The 14,022-nt window shown below is 42.3% G+C and overlaps 1 protein-coding gene across 1 annotated transcript; it reads left to right on the top strand.

The window, feature by feature from the left end:
• Positions 1–713: 713 nt before the first annotated feature.
• mdfic2 (MyoD family inhibitor domain containing 2) lies at positions 714–5,663 on the top strand. The gene is made up of 3 exons (XM_045692138.1): positions 714–744; positions 1,386–1,607; positions 3,038–5,663. Exons 1-3 carry the CDS (start codon positions 714–716, stop codon positions 3,292–3,294), a joined length of 510 nt encoding a protein of 169 aa, XP_045548094.1. The 3' UTR covers positions 3,295–5,663.
• The last annotated feature ends 8,359 nt before the right edge of the window (positions 5,664–14,022 follow it).

Here is a 14,022-nt window from a genome sequence, read left to right as displayed (position 1 = left end):
GCATCTCAATGATTTTCAGCTCTGGTACGCGGCAGACTTCATTGATTCTGTAACTCCATGCATATTTCTACTATATCTCCTTTTGACTATTTAATATAGAAAAAATTATGTGTATTCCTGTTTGGAAAATGTGTCCAACATGTTAATAAATCATAGGACATTAAATGTTAAATAAAAGGGAGACAAAAGTTATGGTAAATAAGTCATTTATAATAGGTGGTAGAAAAATAAACTGGGTAGAGCAGCCTGTGAAAAGCAGATTGATCAACTATTCTGTTCCCTGTAAAACTGGCGATACAACTGATGAGATCATCAGAATCAAAGTGAAATATACCAAAACTGGGATATACAGTACATCACTGTGGCTTAGTTTTCAGAATAAATAAGTTGTGCACACTGAACAAGTTACAAATAAACACTTCCTACCACTTCTCAGTGATTAGCATTGCTGGAAAATATAGACATACAGCAAAGTTCGAAGTAATGTTAGCACTAATAGTGTTCAACCCCATAATGGGAAAGGGAAAGGGGGATACCTAGTCAGTTGTACAACTGAATGCCTTCAAGTGAAATGTGTCTCCGCCTCTGAATCAGAGAGGTGCGGGGGGCTGCCATAATCGACATCCACGTCGAACGGCACCTGGGGAACAATGGGCTAACTGCCTTGCTCAGGGGCAATACGACAGATTTTTACCTTGTCAGCTCGGGGATTCATGAAGGTGATCCTAGTTTGCACACTACAAGGTACTGAAATTATACTGAATTACCTAGACCACCACATATCTCTATCACAAGATAGAGTGGTACCAAACTGTAGAGTGGAACCAAACTGTAGAGTGGAACCAAACTGTAGAGTGGAACCAAACTGTAGAGTGGAACCAAACTGTAGACTGGTACCAAACTGTAGAGTGGTACCAAACTGTAGAGTGGTACCTGCTAAAGCCCCTAACAGCTGGACGTGCATGTCTGGTTTCATCACTGTGGAAACTATGCTGCAATAGAGGATAGTTTAAAACCAAGCCTACATGTTATTCTGTACTGGGGAATGGACAGTTGTCAAGTTCACGGGAGGTTATTCAATCTAAACTCTTCATAAGAGTTTTCAATCAATAATTTCCCCCACTGGATAGCTACATTGTTTTTCAGTGTATCCTGCTTCCCTGTTAAGTATTTTGGGAATGACAGTTTATTTTTATGGAAACGGACAGGGGCGCAACTTTCACTGGGGACGGGGGGGACATGTCCCCCCCCCACATTCTGAAATTGAAAAATAACAATTTATATTATGTCCCCCCCACAGAGTTGTGTGTGTGTGTGCATGCGCGTGGGTGGAATTAATACTCATTTGTGTGGATACTCAGAATATATTATTTCCTGTTTGATAGGGGAGGTTCTTAGTGAGGCCCCAGTCAGTGTCCGGAAGCTGAGCATCATTCCAGAGAACGAGCCAGATCCAGGGAAGGCTGACACAGGCCAGGCCTCCCATGATCCTCAGCGGCCCAGGGAGAAGGACAGCTCCACTTCTCTTTTCACTGTGAACAAGTACAGCAGGAACTCCTCCTCATCAGACTCTCTTTCCACCTCCTCTCATCAGACTGACACAGGAGGTAAGTCACACAAGTTGCATTCACACCAGCCTCATGATTGAACAATTACAACGTTATAATACACTCCACAGTCCAAGTGACAAAGACAAAGTTCCCCTAACACTGGTCTCTGTTTCATGGCAATTGTCTTCTAGAAACAGGTAGTCAGGACATTAGCAATAGGATGTGCAGCAGCTCAAGACAAAGCTGTATACTCAATTCACATCCTGTATGGTCAAGCCACAGACTACTGGTTGATGTTTGTAACCCACTACTTAGTAAGAATTTAAAATGCGACCTATTACTAGCTTCATATTTTACTCTGCTGTAAGCATGTTTAAATGCATTTTTATTATACATTATTAAAATGTGTGAATAATTCAGATACAGAAACGACAGTAGAAGAAAATCCTATAATGTAAAAACTTGTCACTTAATGAAGCAACACAATTGATTGCATATGTACTTGAATTATTTAAAACATAGATCAGGAAAATTGCAATGCACTGATTAGATACATATTTATTAAGCAATTGATTCAAAATGATGTTTCACTACATAGTTGTAGAGATGTTGGTGTATGGGATAGATTATGAAAGTTTGCCTTTTTTTTGTTTGTTTATAGAATGTATTTGGACACTTATCCAAATAGCCTGGCATATGTTGCATAGCTAGTTATACTGCACTTGTGTGTTGCAAAGCTGTTTATATTAATAGTTATTAACAGTTATAAAGACCAACTCCCAATGCATTTCTCAGCAACAACCCACATTATTGCTGTCTCTTCATGGTCATCATTTTAGTCCAGTGACCTCATGTTAAATGGCACCCAGGGGGTAGCATTTTTGCCAAGGGTGCTGGGAAGACCCACAGCACGTTGTTTCAGAGCAGCCACGGTGCAACTTTAGAATGTTCCTAGTGAAAGACCCATAGAGGCTGATGGTAATTGATTACGTCTCCAAACAGCTTCCTCAGTTTTCTCCCTGTAAGGGAGTGAGAGGTGATTTGCTAAATTATGCATGTGTAAAGGAAAGCCCAGGGAGAGCGTGGAAGCTTTTAAAATGTTCAAAACAATAAGTGAGGACTGACAGCATGCAGGTCTTTTAGGAGCACAGTCGATCTATGTCCTGAAGACAAATCCCAAGGTATAGGGGCTGGCTGTTGGAAGCATTTACTACAGCACAGACTTTTAAATGGGTCACAGTTATGGGTTGTCTAGGCTGAAATTGTTTTTTAGGAGATAACATTTTCCTGTCACATTTTTGGGAATATAATGTCCTTAAATCAACATTTTAATACATTCATAGTATGTCCTAATTTCAGTTATTAATTAAATAAAAATGAACAACTTATAAAGTTAAAGGGTTCAGCATTATCTATGTATAGTTTAATGTTGTACTAGAATCTGATTGCTCCTAATGTTCTCCCATGTCTTTCCCTCTTCCTCTCAGCTGACTGTGCAGGGATTGTCCTGAACTGCCTCTTCTGTAGGTTCTACGATCTGTTCCTCATGTTGCCAAACTCCTGTGACGAAGCCACCTATTGCTGCTGCCCTTCCTACAGACAGTACTCCTCCTCAGTGGAGGCCATACCTAGCAATGACTGCAACTGTAACTTTGACTTTGACTGTGGCCTGTTTGACTCCTGTCAAGAGACAGGTGAGTTTCTGGAGCTGGCTATGGAGCTTTCTGAGATATGTTATCGCTAGCTATCCTTAACGTTATGGGCTGAAGAACAAGGAGGCTAAGCTAGGGCGAACCTGCAGTCATGGCACAGCATATGTTCAACAAATAGGCCTAAGAATATACTGCTAACATGGGGACTGATGTTGAACTGGGAATTTACAAGGCTTTAACCTTGCAGTTAAGAGAGAATGGCTGCTCCTCAACCTCTATGAACAAAATAAATAATCCTTTTCATCATGGACTTGCATTCACTGAAGGATGGTAGAGGGGTCAAACCATGACCTTTAGACGGGTCAAACCATGACCTTTACTAGTTACCTTGTATCAGCACGACATTGACCTAGCTTGTTGCATGTGTAGTATTGTATGTGTTAGCAAATCTAAGCCTATGTGCTGAGGTCCTAACTGCAGAGAACAGTGAGGTACACAGTGGACAATGCCTGCTCTGAGTGTTGTGGATTCAACCCCTGAAGTGTTGTACACCAACAGACACCCCAGCTTCTGCATGTCAGTTCCTTTTTCTTTTTTTCTGAAATACAAAAAAATCTTAAAGGCTTTCATGTTCACAGGTCTATTTCAATGTAGTGTCATTGTTACCACAGAAACAGTTGGAGATGGCATGTCTAGGACATGTCTAGGACACTCGTCCGTGTAGTTCCCATCGAACTCTGTTCGTGAAGATGGTCCTCTCAAGTGGCGGCTGACTGTTTGGATCACTTCAATCTGAAATGGGTCCTTGTCATATAATAGGACATGGACACTGGAGTATTGGTGGGTATGTCACTCTCTCTAGGTAAAGTACACAGCAAGAGCAGCATGAAGTAATGCATCATCTGTTTCTCTGGGAGGTCAGGCAGACAGGGCCCGTCTACTCTTCATCACCATGGACACCGAGGGTTATTATGTTTCTCTGGGAGGTCAGGCAGACAGGGCCCGTCTACTCTTCATCACCATGGACACCGTGGGTTATTATGTTCCTCTGGGAGGTCAGGCAGACAGGGCCCGTCTACTCTTCATCACCATGCACACCGAGGGTTATTATGTTCCTCTGGGAGGTCAGACAGACAGGGCCCGTCTACTCTTCATCACCATGGACACCGAGGGTTATTATGTTTCTCTACTCGCTAAACATTTCTTTTCTGTTATCAGATGTGAGGACCAACAGTGTAATCCTGTTGTACAAACAAGAAGAAAGTCTCAGCCCAGTTGTCTGAGACACTGAGCTCATGTAATGCTGTTGTATTGTTTGCTAAGAGTTAGAAAGTTATACCGGTTTATATGAAAATGCATATGGAGAGTATTTGTGAAAAAACACGAAAGCTTTTGATTGTGAACGTTAGGCTAACTATTGTATGAAAACTGGATCTTGACGTTTTAAGAGGACTTAACCACAGTATGCTAAAATTAAATTGGTGACACTCCTGCCTAGACCGCAGTACAGTAGAACAAACAGTAACACTGTATGCAGACACCTAATGACCATGTATAGTAAGTATTTTGTGCAGAATGGGAACGCTGCTTGTGACCAATTTGCTTATTAACTGCAGCGGCACAATTACAAAGCTGACTACTCCAGCTAATACTGCACCATAAAATCTATTGAAGGTCCGTTGTGGGTTTTTTAAACATAAAGTGTGTCTGCATAAACAGATGCTTGGCTTAAACTGAAAACATCTGCCTGTCTTAAACTCGCTGGAACTCTTTCAAATTACCTGATAGCTTGGGGAGCAGCATGGGTTTTAGGATCTCCAATGCATTTTAATCACATCCAAATGGCCTGTCCTTTAGTTCCCCGGTTCACAGGATGTCCCAGCTAGATGTCCCAGCTCAGTCCAGGAGGAGAGGAGGAGGTCAAGTGGCTGTCATTGCTTTGTACTGTACCACATGCATGCGGTTAAATGGCTGCTCACAGAATAGTGTTGACCCATTATCTTGCACGTCTCACCACTGTTCACAGCTGAACTCAAAACACGTGTGCAAAGAGTCTAATCTTTTAACATCGGCTTTGTTATTGTGGTTGTATAATGTTGTGCTGGGATAATTCTCCATTATTGTGTTTAGTGATGCTAGACTTGCATTAACTAAAGTTTATCTTATTATCTGTTGTGTTAGCTGGCATGTTGACATGCATCTCTGCTCTCTAATCGGATGTGAGTTTTTCTTTGGAGTTTGAGGCCCCAATCGCTTTATTAGTGTGATGCAGGCTCTTCCTCCAGAGCACACAGCCCTAATACAACCTCCCCTCAGACCCTCTCACACAGCCCTAATACAACCTCCCCTCAGACCCTCTCAAACAGCCCTAATACAACCTCCCCCAGACCCTCTCACACAGCCCTAATACAACCTCCCCTCAGACCCTCTCACACAGCCCTAATACAACCTCCCCTCAGACCCTCTCACACAGCCCTAATACAACCTCCCCTCAGACCCTCTCACACAGCCCTAATACAACCTCCCCTCAGACCCTCTCACACAGCCCTAATACAACCTCCCCTCAGACCCTCTCACACAGCCCTAATACAACCTCCCCTCAGACCCTCTCACACAGCCCTAATACAACCTCCCCTCAGACCCTCTCACACAGCCCTAATACAACCTCCCCTCAGACCCTCTCAAACAGCCCTAATACAACCTCCCCTCAGACCCTCTCAAACAGCCCTAATACAACCTCCCCTCAGACCCTCTCACACAGCCCTAATACAACCTCCCCTCAGACCCTCTCAAACAGCCCTAATACAACCACCCAGACCCTCTCACACAGCCCTAATACAACCTCCCCTCAGACCCTCTCACACAGCCCTAATACAACCTCCCCTCAGACCCTCTCACACAGCCCTAATACAACCTCCCCTCAGACCCTCTCACACAGCCCTAATACAACCTCCCCTCAGACACTCTCACACAGCCCTAATACAACCTCCCCTCAGACCCTCTCACACAGCCCTAATACAACCTCCCCTCAGACCCTCTCAAACAGCCCTAATACAACCTCCCCTCAGACCCTCTCACACAGCCGTAATACCATCTCCCCTCAGACCCTCTCACACAGCCCTAATACAACCTCCCCTCAGACCCTCTCACACAGCCCTAATACAACCTCCCCTCAGACCCTCTCACACAGCCCTAATACAACCTCCCCTCAGACCCTCTCACACAGCCCCTAATACAACCTCCCCTCAGACCCTCTCACACAGCCCTAATACAACCTCCCCTCAGACCCTCTCACACAGCCCTAATACAACCTCCCCTCAGACCCTCTCACACAGCCCTAATACAACCTCCCCTCAGACCCTCTCACACAGCCCTAATACAACCTCCCCTCAGACCCTCTCACACAGCCCTAATACAACCTCCCTCTCAGACCCTCTCACACAGCCCTAATACAACCTCCCCTCAGACCCTCTCACACAGCCCTAATACAACCTCCCCTCAGACCCTCTCACACAGCCCTAATACAACCTCCCCTCAGACCCTCTCACACAGCCCTAATGCAACTCAGAGTGGCCTCCTGAGGAACAGCAACATTAAATATTAACATAATGTGTTTAGTCGTTTTTTTAATTTCAAACTGCGGGTTTGTCAGCATCTTGTGTACTCTTTCTCAAGATTCAGTCCGTGTGGAGATGTGTTCCCTGGAGATGTGTTCCCTGGAGATGTGTTCCTTTCAAAGGCTTTATGTAGCACTGTGCCGTTGGAATAATTTAGGTATGTTTTTCTTATGTTCTTTCTGTGTTAATATTGACAACATTTTCACTGTGATTTTTAAAAACAAATGGAGCATTATAAGTGAATTTAGGTATTGCTTACTGTACCTTGAAGTGCAAAATGTATCTGTCGGAGAAGTGAAGATTGTTTGGGTGTGTTAGGTGGGTATACGTCATTGCTGACACAAATGTTGATGCATGTGTTTCTCATAAGGCCCTGTATTTCCTCTGTCAAAATCCTTTCCTTTTTATCTCAAATTACACCCATATTGAAGAATGCACAATCCTTATTTTCAATAACTGCTGTGCTTCAGAGAAAAGTAATTGTAGATGATTACAGGAACACGTAAAAACATTCTGTGGATTGTACTTTGCTATTGTCTCAGTTTAGATTTATATGTCTGATTTCCCTATTACTCCTTTAAATGAACTTGACCTTACTCTTTGAGGAATGGCATGTGTGTGCTATGTGCATCCTACCCAATTAGGCCAGAGGCACTGGAGCAGTAGAAACTAACACTCCCACAGCATCCTCCAGGAATTGAGCCTGACACTACTGCCTTTCTTGAATCTATATTTGGGCCATGTGTGTGGATCTGTGTCACTCAAGAGCACAGGCCCAATCTACAGTAGAGAAAGTAGAGTGAGCTCTGGGCCTTTGGGCTGCGTGTGCCAAGGCACAAAAGGAGCTCCCTCCCAGCAGGCACAGCCGTACCAACCAGGCCCTGGGCAGGCTTTTATGATACCTTTCAATCAGCAGCTGATTCCCATCTGAAATGACAGGTGATTTGACTCAGCCTCCAATTAATGGCCTCATTTTAACAATTAAGAGCAGGAGGAGGAAGGGAAAATCTCATGTACTGACTACTGAATGAAGGCTGGAGGCGTAGTGATGATCGCCTGATAGTAGAAGAACACTGCTATCTCATCATCATCACAGTCCCCCTCACCGAACATAACTGATGCCCATGGTATCTTCCCAGGTTGGGGGGCCCTAACACTCCACCAGGTGTTGTCCCATACTGTAGGTGGGGCCCAGACCTCTGTAAGGGGTGGGTAAGGGAAATGGAGGAAAGGTAGGGAGGGAAGTTGAGTTTAGTTTAGGGTGTGGGGTCGGCAAACATGGCAGGGGATGATGGACGACATCAAACTCGCCGTGGCCCCCATCCCCTCCCCTCCTGTCCCCACAGCGTAGAGGAAATTAAAGAGCTGTGTAGCAGAAGAAGGAGGGGGGAGGAGGGGGTGATTTAAAGTGTGGCGCAGGGGGATGGGGACCTGGCGCATTGGAGTTAATTACTGAATAATGAGGAACAATTTATTGTGTTCTTGTTAGAGTCATCAAAACGCTGGATGCTGCCTACAGAAAAAGAGCATGCCCCGCTCTTTATACGTCCCACTAAATGCAGTATTTAACTTGGAGTCATTAAAGAGGCACTGCCTTGCCTCGTTCCAGTCAGCAGTGGAGAGCAGCTTCCCAGGGCTTATGAAGGAACAGCTAACACTGTCCTAACGCCAGGTACCTCCTAAGTGCCTGTCCTCTGGAGAATGTATTCAAAGAAATAATGAGAATTGCATTAGCTGCAGATCGATCTCTCCCGTCGTATCTTCCAGGCTTCTGCTGATGAGCATGGCATAACTACTCCTATTCGCCTTTCAACCCCTGTAAATCTACACAGGCCTACTGTAAAAGGGCTTGTGATTCCCCTCAGGGAATGTGCTTGTTGTCATGTTCATGACTGTTACGGAATCCACATGCCTTTGGTTTTAAGTTGAAATGTCATGGAGCAGTTTTAGACATACTGTCATCCAGTTCTGAAAGAAAAAATGTATCATAAAAACATTTGAGTATAGCTGCTACTGTACATTGAAATCACGTCTTCCACCATATCTTGAGTACAGTATATCATACTCATTAGAAGACAAGCTAGCTGTTAAATGGTTATCCAATTTGCACAGAGCATAATACATGCACCTTTATGATGTATTCTATAGAGCAGTGGTTCCTAACTCCGGTCCTCCAGTACCCCCAACAGTACACATTTTGGTTGAAGCCCCAGACAAACACACCTCATTCAACTTGTCAAGGGGTTGATGATTAGTTGACAAGTAGAATCAGCTGTGCTTGTCCCTGGTGTCAGATTTGGTGTCAGATGTGGTGTCAGATAAGGTGTGTGAAGCAGACACACTCTTTGATGTGTTAAATAGGAGATCTGACCACAGAACAAAGCAGCTGTCAGACACAGACTGATGTCAGAGGCAATCCACGCCAATTATTATTGAGTATCTGTCATGCATGATTCAGAGGCTCCAAAGATACTGAGGTATGCCTAAGGCAGGATTTGAATCAGCTGTGTAGAACTAGGGCAAAAAACTAAATGTGCACCCAGTGGTGGCCCCGGGACTGAGTTTGGGAAACCCTGGTCTAAGGAGATTATGGTACTACTGACATAACCATCAAAAACTCTTTACAAATAAACATGACTGGTCAAATTGTAGTGGAGGCAATTGTTTCGTGTGATCATCTGTGAACATATTACATATAGCATGCAAGATTCACCTACAATCAAATAAATGGTTATTCATTTAACACTCAGATCTTTGAGTTCCTGTGTTACAACATAGTATAACCACTCATTTAGTCAATTGTTTTCCATCACAGCACACAATCATTATATCATATTCTCATACAACTTTATGAGAGTTACATTTTCAATGCCTCAAATGACAGTGAGAGAGAGAGAGGTTGCTGAATGTGAATAAACATGTTCAATATGAGGCCTATGGAACGATCCTGCTACACAGATGAGTGCTCCTTGAATGTTAATGAGGTCTCCTTTAGACATGCATAAGTTAAATATCTGCAATCATGCAAGGATCTGAGGTGCCCCTACTTATGGCATTTGAAATGTAGCTGGCTTTATTTACGACGTGTCTCCCTGCACAGGCCTCGCCACCTGAGCAGCCCAACGCTTTCAGAAGATACGGTTTTCTTTTAATGACCTGCAAATGAATCAATCTGGCAGAACCATAAAGAAGCGGAATCCCCTTTGAAAATGAACAAAACAAAATATGAAGATTCTGCCAATAGATCATAGAAACCAACCAAAGCAGTGCCAAAGCAGAGTTATAGGAAGCAAGAGGCATGTAAAAAGGCCTTTCAGATATGTTGCTACTTATAATCACTACTACAGTGTCATCCACCGAGGGGTCCAAATTCCTCCTTGTAGGGGGTTCCTCTGGTTCTAGAGAAGCAACACACCTGTAAACACCACAGCAGCAAACGTTATTGTAACTTCATGATTTCATAATGACAGCATAATTCATCTCTTCAGGCTCCAGTGGTGTGGTCCCTAAGGACAAAACATGTCTAGATCTCAACCAGGGATAAACACACGGTACAAAAGACAGAGGTAGGAACTCATTCATCAAAATAACAAATCAAACTAAATACTTTCAGTTTGATACTGTAGTGTAAGCCAAGGAAGTCACCGAATCAACCGCAGCAAAATAAAATTAACCTCATTTTATTCTAATAAAGTATTTCTAGGACGTATTGCTCATTAATGTAATAATCAACCAGGGTGCTTAAAAGATGCAGCCATGTGTATCCAAATACCCCAGCAAGCAAGCCTTATGATGGAGAGGTGCTAAGTGATTGCTTTTCTATTGAATCACCAGGCCTTTTTTTAAAGATGTCTTAGGGTCTTGAGAACACCCTTGGGTGCACAGGCAGCAATAATGAGAAGTGCATAAGTTTGAATCCTCCACTCAAGCCAGATTCAGGGCTTTTTGTGGGGAAGATAAATGTATCTTAAGATTCTCCATCCCTCATTTCTTTCTATTTATTAGGATAATGAATTTCTGAGTGCTGTGCCAGTTCCACTGAGCCTGCTCCTCGGCCTAATTCTCTGTAACATTTCCACATAGCCGCTGGGGAACATTATATGAAGGCAGGGCTTACAATACCATCAATACGCCGAAGACGACAATCGGACGTTTCATAGATATTAATGGAAGTGCAAATTAAATCTAAGTTGGAGTGGAGCTATCGGGGTTATGATCAATGCCTTTTGCGCAGTCAGATTTAATAGAGGGTTTGTAATTTGAGTATCCAAACAGAATGTGTATCTTAAATGGGGAAGATGAAAGTAATCCCACATGGGGAGGAAATAACACGTTAGCAGCATTATAATTAGAGAACTCACTGTTTCCCTCACACTGTATTGATGTTGAATAAAAACCTTCTACATCTGTAATGCAGACACAGGACATGGATATTGGAATGGGTTTTTAGACACCTGTTATTAAGATGTCATAAGAGATATTTGTCTGAAGAAAAAGTGTCAATAGAGTATTGTATTAGATGCATAACATATTCTGGCCAAATCATTTAACAAATTCAGTGGGTAGCTGAATCGAAACAGAACAGCTTTGGAAATGGACCCACTCATTTTACTGTTACGTTGATGGAAGCCATTGTTAGGGACAAATATACTGTAACCACCTTAGCTATGGTCATTACAATAATGACAGAAAACAATAAAGGCACAGTAGTTGAATTATTAAAAATGTGAATCATTTTATAAAGTAAATCTCAAATGGACTTGACAGCAATTTGCTGGGTCAGAAAAGCATTGGCTCAGTTGATGCACCATTGGTAATGAAAATCATGAATTCATGAGTTTTACTGCGGATTAAAAAAACCAGAAAGAGATAAGCAAATCATAAGAGAAACGAGCAGAAAGGTACCTCCCCAGAAAAATGTATTTAATAAAGCATGTGCATGCATCTAGTTTGCTACCTCTGTTCAAATATAATACAAAATTATAACACAGGTTGACAAAATGTTCACCTTTTTATTATTTACTGGAAATCCATCTCACAATACACAGCACAGCAGCCACCTAAAATGAAATTGTGGAAGTCACCAGGTGAGCATGATACCAGCCAACAGCACAACTAGACTCCAATGAATAACACATGAGCTGACCAACAAGGCCACACAGAGCTCTACATACCAGCTATACAGCTAGTGACCACACACACACACACACACACACACACACACACACACACACACACACACACACACACACACACACACACACACACACACACTAGAGCAAGAGACAAGCAGGTGAGCTGATGCAACCCTCACCATCAGAGAAAACACAACTGTGGTGGTATAATGAAAATGAAATGTACTTGAAGGAGCTTTAAAAAATGAATTAAACAGTCTTGACGGCCATTTCCATCCCCTGGGCTTGTGCAACTAGGTTGTATCAATAATTGCTAATTTAAACATGCATATAATTAAAACCACTATTATTCCCAAGTTTGAATCAAGGTCCCTAAAATGTCAGTCTGCCGTTTGGAAAGGTTACTTGGCGTCTGTGTGTCTTTCCCTACATATGTTGCCATTGTTTTATCTTTCTGGCGTGGGTTTGATCAACTTTGAAGGACAGTGGTTAACTCATGTTAAAGGCCCAGTGCAGTTAAAAACGCAATTTTCTGGGTGTTTTATATTCCCACACTATGAGGTTGGAATAATACTGTGAAATTGTGAAAATTATGGTTATGCTGTTTTAGTGTAAAAGCTGTTTGAAAAGACCACCTGAAAGGTCGTTGTTTTGCAGGAAGTTAATAGGCCAATAACAAAGAGAGTTTCAAACCTCTCTGCCAATAACAGATAGTTTTTAGGTTAGATATCCCTCTCATTAGGTTCCTCCAATAAGGCCCCTCACTTAGGCCACTCCCAGTCCTAGCTAAATTCTTGCTAGAGAAATAGCTTTCTGCCAAGACACTATTTGTTTTCAATAAAAATTGTCAAAAATAAACAATCACAGTAATTGAACCTTTTACATACTACTGAGTTCTGACACTGTTGTTAAAAATTGACAGAGGCTTTTATTGTGTCAATTGTCTTTCAACACTATCAAGGTACTTGGTCCCCCATTTTCTACTCACTACCCTTCCTAATTTTGTAAGTACAGAATGATCACAGTAAGGATGATTGAGGTGATTTAATTGTATTTACATCAGTGAAATAAAGCCTTTATTTACCTGTTGAAAGTACAATTATTTTAAATAATTGATTTTGTCCACACTTCATTGACACAATAGGTCATGTAGACCTGTTGTAAGAGCCTTAGTTCCATTTATCAAGGCTATACATTTCATTTTCAAATATCTCACTCACTAGACTAGGGCTAAGGCATGATAAAATACATCAATAAAAGGGTATTGATGTTGTCAAATGTTAATATGCCATCTATAAACCCTGACGTACTCTCTCACCCAGATACAGGCTGTGCTCCGCTCTGTGTTGTCTCCTCCTGTTGTCGCATCGACCCAGGGCTACTCACGATTTGCTTCTGCTGTAAAATGTTGCATTCCAGGACAACCATGGACATTAATCAAAGTTGATTTGAAGTGCGAGGGCACAAGTGCTTTAGTGCTGAAGAACTCTTTAGCACAACACCGGCATTTTCGCGGGCCCCGCTCCTGAGCGTAATTGCAGCACAAGGAGGTCATAAATAATGTATTCAAGATCACTTACACCTCATGAAGCAAGCCATAGGTTTGGAGAGAGATCACCTTTTCAGCTCAAAATACTAGATTTGGCTCTTGTGGCTGTGCTTTCCAGGGAAAACAAGATCTTCAAAAAGGGCTTTGAAACCGTTTAGAGCAATACAAAACATAATAACATCAAAACAGCTTAGACTGAATTATGCTGTGAATAAACTCCTGACTAAAGTGAGGTGTTGTGGACAGCAGTACAGAGGATGGAGTTTAACATGTTGCTGTGGATGCTACAATAGTTATGCCTTAAACTATAGGCTACACTTTAATGAATTGACAAAATGATACACCTACTGTATGTATGACCCCAGTCAACCTGTGTTTAGGTACAACTAATGGAAAACTACAACTGAAGTTGTTAACTGACATGTAATTGTTTATCTTTAGTTAAGATTAAGACAGTAGATTACATTCAGAACAGTTATTACAATTCCCAACATAAACTGTGTAGATACCTGCATAACA

Source organism: Salmo salar, chromosome ssa12 (assembly GCF_905237065.1).
Source record: "Salmo salar chromosome ssa12, Ssal_v3.1, whole genome shotgun sequence".
Taxonomy (NCBI): Eukaryota; Metazoa; Chordata; class Actinopteri; order Salmoniformes; family Salmonidae; genus Salmo; species Salmo salar.
Note: the sequence above shows the minus strand (reverse complement) of the source record. Positions and strands in the feature narration are given on the sequence as shown.

Coding starts and splice junctions, on each gene's coding strand:
- mdfic2 (XM_045692138.1), top strand. CDS start 714: ATGAAGGTGATCCTAGTTTGCACACTACAAG. Junction 745..1,385: donor CCTAGTTTGCACACTACAAG/GTACTGAAATTA, acceptor CCTGTTTGATAG/GGGAGGTTCTTAGTGAGGCC. Junction 1,608..3,037: donor TCATCAGACTGACACAGGAG/GTAAGTCACACA, acceptor TCTTCCTCTCAG/CTGACTGTGCAGGGATTGTC.